Source organism: Podarcis liolepis (assembly GCF_965112155.1).
Source record: "Podarcis liolepis genome assembly, chromosome: 11".
Lineage (NCBI taxonomy): Eukaryota > Metazoa > Chordata > Lepidosauria > Squamata > Lacertidae > Podarcis > Podarcis liolepis.
This window is the reverse complement of record NC_139565.1, coordinates 34915169-34924178: the sequence shown is the minus strand read 5'-3', so window position 1 is coordinate 34924178 and position 9010 is coordinate 34915169. Positions and strand designations below refer to the sequence as shown.

At 39.5% G+C, this 9010-nt stretch overlaps 1 protein-coding gene and 1 long non-coding RNA gene across 3 annotated transcripts in view; one reads left to right on the top strand and one right to left on the bottom strand.

The window, feature by feature from the left end:
• Positions 1-447: 447 nt before the first annotated feature.
• OCLN (occludin) overlaps positions 448-9010 on the bottom strand; it is a 28645-nt gene continuing 20082 nt past the window's right edge. For both annotated transcript variants that reach the window (XM_083465357.1, XM_083465358.1), the window contains exons 6-9: positions 8130-8324; positions 6181-6352; positions 4427-4468; positions 448-3029 (exon numbers count right to left, since the gene is read on the bottom strand). In XM_083465357.1, coding sequence (XP_083321483.1) covers positions 2928-3029; positions 4427-4468; positions 6181-6352; positions 8130-8324 — 511 coding nt within the window. In that variant the 3' untranslated portion in view covers positions 448-2927. The remainder of the gene's footprint in view (positions 3030-4426; positions 4469-6180; positions 6353-8129; positions 8325-9010) is intronic.
• LOC310688799 lies at positions 3036-6676 on the top strand. Its single transcript, XR_014517194.1, has 2 exons — positions 3036-3257; positions 5813-6676. It is a non-coding gene; the product is annotated as an uncharacterized lncRNA (long non-coding RNA).

Below are 9010 nucleotides of genomic sequence, written 5' to 3'. Positions count from 1 at the left end.
TCTCAACCATTAAAAACCACCAGTTGAACTATCCCTTTGAGAACGGTGGGCACTAGTTGCCAGGCAGAGATGAGGTGCAATGCCCCTTTGCTTAAATCCATGCTCTGTTCCCATAAGGCATGACCCTGGGTTCTTAACACAATAGGATATTCTGTTGTTGCTCTATAGAAAGGTTCCCGTGACACCTTTAGACTAACACACCTATTTGTAGCACAAGCTTTTGTGGATTAATAGGCCACTTCATCATGTGCATCCAATGACATACTTTGCTCCATGAAAGCTTAAGCTACAATAGATCTGTTAGTCTTAAGGAAGCACATACCTCTTCTTAATTTAATTTCTGCCACAATAGATTAACACAGCTGCCACTTGAAGTTCATACATAGTTCATGAACCCCCCCCCCCAAAAAAAACCTTAGCAATGGAGCATGCAATGAAGGTTGGGAATTAGTATTAAGCACATTATTTTATTGACACCATATAACAAAAATACAAATCAGCCATTACGTACACAGTTATTATGTTCCAATTGAGACAAATTAAAAGCACACTTTCCATTCTTTTGCCAAATTCAAGGAATTTGTTTTTCTTTATTCAGTCCATTAAAATCCTTATGAACATTGTCCGTTATCTAGAGCAGGCACAGGCAAACTCGGCCCTCCAGACGTTTTGGGACTTCAACTCCCATCCTCCCTGACCACTAGTCCTGTTAGCTAGGGATGATGGGAGTTGTAGTCCCAAAACATCTGGAGGGCCGAGTTTGCCTATTCCTGATCTAGAGTCTTGGATGTATAGGGGGTGCTTTCAGGCAAATATACTTTCCCCAAAAGCAGTGCAAGCCAGAGCTGCAGAATGGCTGACTACAACTGTGGCCTTTTCTGAACAAAGAACTGCCATTTTTAATTATCATGGAATGCATGAAGATTAGACAGCATCTATATTCCACTAGCAAACATGGATAATATTGTGCTGTTATTCACAATGCAACTACAGTAGACTCGCAAGTTGCTCAGGGGTTACATTTATAAAGCCAATTTAGCATATAGTCAGAACAATCCCTGAACCAATCCTGGCATGATCACCCCTCCCCTTCTTCTGAAGCTGGTGTGCCGAGTGGGCCTTGTCCCCCATGTGAGGCAGAGAGCTTTTAAGCCTTGCTTAGCAAGCTCTGGAGTCTCACAAAGTCCCAACAAGATCTTGAGGTGGCCTCCAGAACCCTTGTGACAGTCTTCCAAAGCCCAGTAAGCAAATCTGAGAGTCTAACAGCTCTCTGCCTTGTGTGCATTTAATTTGTGTGATGTCAGTTGACCAGCTGCAGGGCACATAAAGCTGTGTTCACACAAGTTAAATGCACGTGGGGTGTGAGTCTGCCGTGTTTAAAACTGAGCTACTGTAGCAAAAAAACTGTAGCAAAAAAATAAGTAAATAAGTCTGCCCACAAGAAAAATGCAAAAATTTGTATTATCCATTATTATGTCAAAAGTGTCACAAAACAGGAAGCATACACACTTTTTTGTTGTATTTTGGTTTGACTAAAAAAGTGATTACCCTAGCATGAATATATCAAAATAATGTGAGAAATATGCCTCAAAAAGAAAACAACTGTTAAACTTTAGCCTTGATATGCCAATATAGATTAGTAGCTTAATCTCATGGAACCAGTTTCCTGGTTCAGATGTCAAGCTAAACCATAGTTTAGCATAATGAGAACGTATGCAGCAAAGTCTTCGTCTCAAATGCCCCCACTCGCCAGTCACCAGCACAAGTGTGAAGTGGAGCTGGGAGACTTAGTCACAGCTTGTCATGTTATCTAAACTGACAAGGTGCAGTTAATGTTAACAATGGCTTGTTTGCTACTTCAGATGATGTTTCGCTTTGGGAAAAGGGGGCAATACAAATCTTGGAGAACTGAAGGCTATTGCATTTGTGCTACGGCAGACATGGAGTGTGCTAAGAACTGACCTAAGAGAGCACTGGATCTCAGTAAGTATACAATTCATTTGGATTTTCACTGGGTATTCCTAAGTGACGGTGCTTTTGTTAAACATAACATTCAAAAAGGAGCACCCACATGTTTATAAAATGATCAGTTTCTACTTTGGTTTCCATTCTTCTTTGGCTATGGCAAAACTGTTTCACTGCAGAGTGGTCCAGACTTTGGCAACTTAGAAGAACCAGGCTAGCTGTAGTCAATCCTTTTTTACATACTCAGATACAACTCAAAAGTCAACCCACAGAAGATATTAAGAGTCAAAACATTGCTACTCAAAGCTACATTTGTACAATGAAAACATTCCCTACAATACAAATGGTTATTTTAAAAAATAATAGATATATTTACATTTAGTTTCACATTGACATTGATGATACCATACAGAATGATCAACACTGGGCTGCACCTAAAAAATACAATTCTTAATATTTTGACATTTACAAGGAAAATTGGTTGCTATGTTTCAAAAACAAAATAATGAAGAAACGTACCTTTTGGAAGAAGCACCCAGACCACACTATGAATGGCATTTAGAAGGATACAATGTGGCAATAAATCTTTAAGAAAGGGAGGACTGGATTATTGGGGGGGCACAATATTTTGGGGGGGGCATTTCTCAACTGCTTTTAAAAATAAGATGCGACATACAGAGGTGAATGGAGGATGAGTCATCGCAGACAAAGGACAGGACGATGCCTACTACATGTTAAAACGGATGAACCTGATGTGATGAGTGGTGAAATTCCTAAACTCAGTGAAACAATAAGAGGTCTCATATACTGAGTGCTCAATTTCATACTTCATAGTAAACATGGCACAAGTATTGTATTGGTGAAAATATCGCCCTGTCATTATCTGTGGTCCAACACAATCATGTCCCACCTTTATGAAAATTAACATATTTAAGCAACAAGGCTGTCTTTCTTTCTTCTTGTTATGACTTTCGTCTGTCATAATCACTGACCATCCTCTTGATGTGCGACAGTTTGCTCTTTAGTGCCTTGCAGTGGGCTTTGCGGTTCTTATAGTCTGCTGACTAAAACACAGAATGAAAACTATTAATAAATGAAGTAAATGAGATTTCATCTTAAAAACGCTAGAATAATATACTGTCATATTCATTCAAAGTGATCACTATCAGAAGACACAAATGAGCCTATTCTGAAACTCTCAATAGTTTATGAAGTCCTTAAAACAATGAATTTGCAGAATAATCACCAAGGGATATGACCTCATGTGCTTCTGTTCGAAACTGAAGGAACACGTAAGTTTGAATTTTGAATGTGTAAAATGTCTAAAGACAATGCATAAAACAAGCACCCTTAGATTTACTACTAGATAAGAGTTTAATGGTTATTGTATTTGTTTAAAAACCAATTAAAATTTGTTTAAAAGAAGAAGGAAAACCAGAAGGAACATGTATGGCAGACCAATAGCTGTGCTTCTGTTTTAAAAGAGACAGAACAGTTCAAAGACAACAGTTTGAAAAACAGGCTGCCACTTTAACAGTAAGAATTCATATGGTGAACACACCCAACATTAGATTCTGTCCAATATTGGTGCAGGGAGGGAAACACCCCAAACAGCTAGAGACTGAACATACTTTGGCTCTGTATTTGACAGGGACAGATGCAAGCCCAACCTCAGCCTTCCCTTGCTCTGCCTCTGCAACCTGAAAAGTGGTCTGAATTTTGGAATACCCATCAGGTCAAAGCCAAATTCTTAAGAGCTGGAGTTGGGAGGCAGAGGATTGCTATGGCTATGAGCTTGTACCTGGACAGTATAAAGCCAAAACAAATCTTAGCCTTCTGCCAAACTCTGGGGTGTGATTCATCCTCTCTCTTCCATAGCTCCAGTGTTCAGAGGAAAACTTGGTTTCATCTTGCCCAGCAGAGGCTGCCTGGCCCCCTCACCTGTAGATTCAGTGACAGAATCCATAGATCCAACTTTTCCACTGGTGGCTAAAGTGGTACTGGTGGCACAGAAACCCTTTCACCAGCTGAGGCTGGTGTGCCAACTGCACAGTTTCCTAGATATAAATCACCTGGGCCAGAGTCATCCAGGCTGTGTTAACTTGGCAACTTGTTCAACAAGAACTAAGTCACAATTGAAGTCTACATGTTCCGTGGCCAAGGATTACTGCAACACATCTGGGACACTTCTAGCCCCATCATGTTGCACATGTGTTCAATGAGTTAGGTCCAAACTGGTGAAGAACAAAAATTAACAACTGTGGGATACTACTAGTGTTTTTGAATAAACACCACAAGCTTTTTAGAAGACAAAAACAATTGCAACAGGTTTCAGGAAGGAGCCACTCAAAGTCTGCAAAAATTGACAATCCAGCTGTACTTCTTTCAAAGTGGGTTACACAGCCTGCTGCAACAGGAGATATCTTGGTTTACGCAGAGATTACTTAAGTAAACTACTTACTGCCTTTATATCCTTCAGTCGGTTGTATTCTTCAGCAGCAGACTACAAGTAAAAATAACTCAAATTAGGTATCACAAACATTAGCAAAAATCAAAAGCAGAATGGAGGCAGGCTTCGTTATGACGCATGTATAAATATTTAACTATTAAACCAATATCTTTATTGGTGACAAGAACAGCTGCAGGAATGTAAGGAGAGCCTGGCTGGATCAGGCCAAAGGCCCATCTTGGCCACCATTCTTTTCTCAAACAGATGCCTATGCAAAGCCTGCAAGCATAGGCATCTGTTTGAGGAATTCCCATCTACCCCGATCCTTCACAAATATGGACTGGAGATCACACACTATTTGAGAGTGGGGAAGGAGAGGTATGGTTCAGTGATAACCCACGGGCTTTGCATACAGAATGTCCCAGGTTCAATCCCCAACTTCTCCAAGTAAAGCTTGCAAAGACTCGTTTCTGAAGCCCAGGAATGGCAATATTCAAATAAATAGACAAAAGGTCCGACTCTTTTTAATGCAGCTTCCTCGACTCCTATAACCCCCATAAGCCACCACCAAACAAAGATGACAGCATTGGGATGGATGGAGTAATGGTTTAACTCAGCCTAAATAAGGAGTGGTTTCCAGGAAGACACTGTAGGAGTCTAGACTGATTGACCACTGACAAGGGCCAGAGTCTCTATCTTTAAGCAGTGCTAAAGAGGCTAGAAGAGGGATTGAGCAACAAGCAACAGGAAAGGAGACAGAGAAAACTATCCCATTATTTCATCAGTGTATTCACTCAAAAGCTGACTCAGATCCTTCAGAAAGAAAAAGGAAGCAGCAAACATTGTGCAGTCAGCCCCAAAAGTTCCTCAGAGGTCACCAACATTAAATACTTTCCATGTTGCTAACTCCCCACAACACTTGGGATTCTTGTTGGATGAAGTAGGTTAGAAAGCTCCTTTATGAAGCATGTTACAGGCATTTGAGTCCCAGTCAGTGTTAGTATTAAGGACTGCTTTCTGCATTACAGTAAATTATATATCTGTCTTTTCAGGTCAAAGAGCAACATTTTTTCTTCAGAAAGGAAAAACTGCTTCCAGCTACCTAGCCTAAGGGAAGCCTACAGTTAGAGTTGGTTTCAACAAACACTGCATTGATTATTAGGAGTTTAGGTGTTTCTTTCCTGATTCCTTTTTAATTACAGTATCACAGACTTTAATAGCTTGTGATTTTTTTAGGGGAAAGCATATGGGACTAATAATAGTTGCCCATTGGCTACTAATATTGCGTTCAACATCTAAAGCCACATTTCAAGAAAACAAAGAAGAGCCATAAAAAATACAAATTTGCCTTCACCAAAACACCACTGAGTCACTTCACCAATCTTTTGCTGTTTTCAGTGACTCTTCAAGGCAGAGCTCTTTCCTTGACCTATTGCTTAAGAATGTTTTAAGTGGAGATGCCAAGGATGGAGCACGGGTCCTTCTGCATGAGAAATATGATGTCCAATGCAATGCCCATCATCCATGCTGGGTGGGGTTGATGGGAGTAGGAATCTGACAACATCTGGAGGACTATCCCACCCTGCACAGCATTAGCTAGACTGTAGTTCTGGGAGATGGGATGCAAGCAAATTTAGTGCATATTACAGCACATGTGCAGATGCAGACATAATTCTAATGTCCAAAATTCTCTCAAGAGGCAAAAGGTGTATGTACCACTAAAGAGCAACACTCATATCGCAATATATTTCAATGAATGAAATTACCCTATATTCTTCACTGTCTTCAGGGTAATCATCCAATTCTTTATCAAGACGAGAAATTTCTCTGCTGATTTCGTCAAGCTCTGCTTGCAACCGCTTGTATTCTTGTAGACCTGCATCGAAATCTCGCTTGTATGCTTGCCTTTGTTGATCGGATGATACAGGTGGATATTCCCTGGATGAAGAGTGATTTAAATGACATTGTTTGAAGAAATGGAGTGGGCAGTTGCAGAGAGACTTGCTGATTTAGCATTTGTTTATAGGGAAAGGATACCTATGATGCAAATTAATCTTTCAGTTTTGTGCTTTGGTCAAAGCATGAAAATGTAGAATTTAGATCCACATTTTTTACTAGAACTGGCAAATGTCTATAGGAGCCTTGTACAAAGATGAACCAACGCAATAAAAAAGAAGTACATTTCCACACCTTTAAAGAGTAAAGTTTTCACTGCACTAAACATTAGCCTGTGCAAAAGAAACATGTTAATAAATTGAAAAATACAACTATCATGTTTGTTTTCCCAAGGAGAATTCTCAGTCCCAGAAAGTTACTTCATGTCAATGGTTTCTGCAGAATATTGCAACACTTGTGTTAAAAATGTAATTTAACAAACAATATCACAGCATATTTTTGAAATGAACATTGACATGCTATATAACCTCATTTGATCAAATGGACTACACAGGTATTTCACTGAACAGTTCCTATTTTTTGCAGTCATGAAATGAAAGAACCAGACAGGCAATGTACCAACGTGCTTATGGTATGCATTTTGTTAAAGTTTTTATACTGAGTAACAATCCCATATAAAGTCATGATGGTAGACCATTTGCAACTTTCCTTCAGCAAGACTTCAGTTTCTAGAAATTATTACCACTATTTTGGGCTCCATCTTCCTTCCATGTACATATGGTTATCTCTCTCTCTCTCTCTCTCTCTCACACACACACACACGCATTCCGCATAATATGTTTTTGCACGTTGATTGGGCACATGCATGGAAAGGTCACTGTTTACTTAACAAGCAATGCAAGCTTTCCTTCATACTTCATTATCTTGGCTGACCGTATGAGTTGCCATAGTTACGCATAACACACTTCAGTTTCTAACTCAGGTTACATAAAGGGTAGCTGGAGTGCATTTCATTTGTATCTCTTATTTTGAAAATTGGTTACTATAAGTTTTACTTACAAAAAGGTCTGTTAAAGGGACAAATCAAGAATTTCACAAACTGTGTTACTATCTGATTAGAGTGAGGTATATTTATTTAATTGCTGGTCAGTTTTTACCTATTTAAGCAGTGATCCAAGAACTTTTAACCAACTGAATCATATCACTGAAACACAGGAAGAGCCATTTCTGAAAACTTACATTCTTGTGACCAGATTCTAAAAACAGAGACCTTCCAAGTATGCATACAAGCAGCAGCTCAGGATGAGTCAGTTTCAGCAGACAGTTTTCAGAGGCTAATAATGTTCCAAAATATGACATCTGCCTGCACCTCCCTTCATTTTCCTGCTCTGCCCTAACATACAAGATTGACACCTTAATAGGTAGGTAACACACAGAAGCAACAGCAACTAATTTTTCAATCCATCACATTCATGTAAAATACTTGTATTCAAACACAGTGATGCTTCCATCAGTAGTAGGAAAGGCACTGCACTTCTATTTTCCCTGCCGAAATACTAGCTTTTCACTAACAAGTAGGTGACATCAACTTCTAAATTTCATATCCAGTTTCCATTTATGCTAGTGTAAACCTAGAGAGAGAGTGTGTTGGTAGGAGGCTGTATCCCAGTGTCATTCATAACATACACAACCTGTTAAAGCCTCATGGTAACCTGCATCAACTTGTGTTAGAATAAGTGGGGTTCTCTGTACTGATGCTCTACAACCAGGCTGCCATTAACATGGGACCAATGCCCAAGTTTTATGGAATTGTCCTTACCTGTCCCAGTCCTCCTCCAGTTCATCACAAGACTCTCCTCCAGTGGTGTAATCTGCATCATAGTTGTCCGTGTAGGTTCTCTTTGCTCTTCCTGCTCTTCCTTTTTGTGCTGGCTCCTTAGCTGACCCATTGTAACTGCTAGTGTTGGCATACTGAGGTGGCATTGGGCTCTTTGTTAAATTCACTTCAGGTATCCTGTTACAAAACAAGAACAATTCATTTCCATTGAGCAGATATTAAGAGAGACAAAATAAAGACTGCTGGTTGTTAATGCTAGGCTTCCCAATGTTAAGATTATTTTCTTCATCACACAAAATGACGTTATTGTCTAAGAGCTGTTATACGAAGTCAGGTGGACTAATGCAGCAGGTAACAAAGTCAGCGAAGTCATGCCAGATACTTTCTGCTCTGTAGCATAAGCTGGTACCCTTCTCTAGAAATGTTAATCAGAGTAACCCCTGTAATTCTACGGGCTCAGAGTTACTGTTCAGCTTTAGTAAACTAATGATTAAAATAGGAACAAAAGGGACCTACGCATTGAACTTAATGAAATAAAATGTTGGGCACATTTGCTTGACTGTTCCTTAACTTTAAGTATCCCAACCTTTTGCAAGTTGTACACATTTAATCTCCCTGTCATTTACAGAAAACAGTTGACTTCAAGAATCCAAGACAAAATTATATTAATTATTGTTTCCTTTGGCACACACACAACAGTCCTCAGATCCTTCTGTAAGCAAACCTCAGTATGTGCAAGTGAAACAACCAGCTATACATCCTGCCTTAGTTTCCTTCATCATCTTCTGTGTTTTGTCATGTCTTTTTTGATATTGAAAACCCCTCTCAACCTGGCTCACATAATTAAAATTAAATTTTACCGT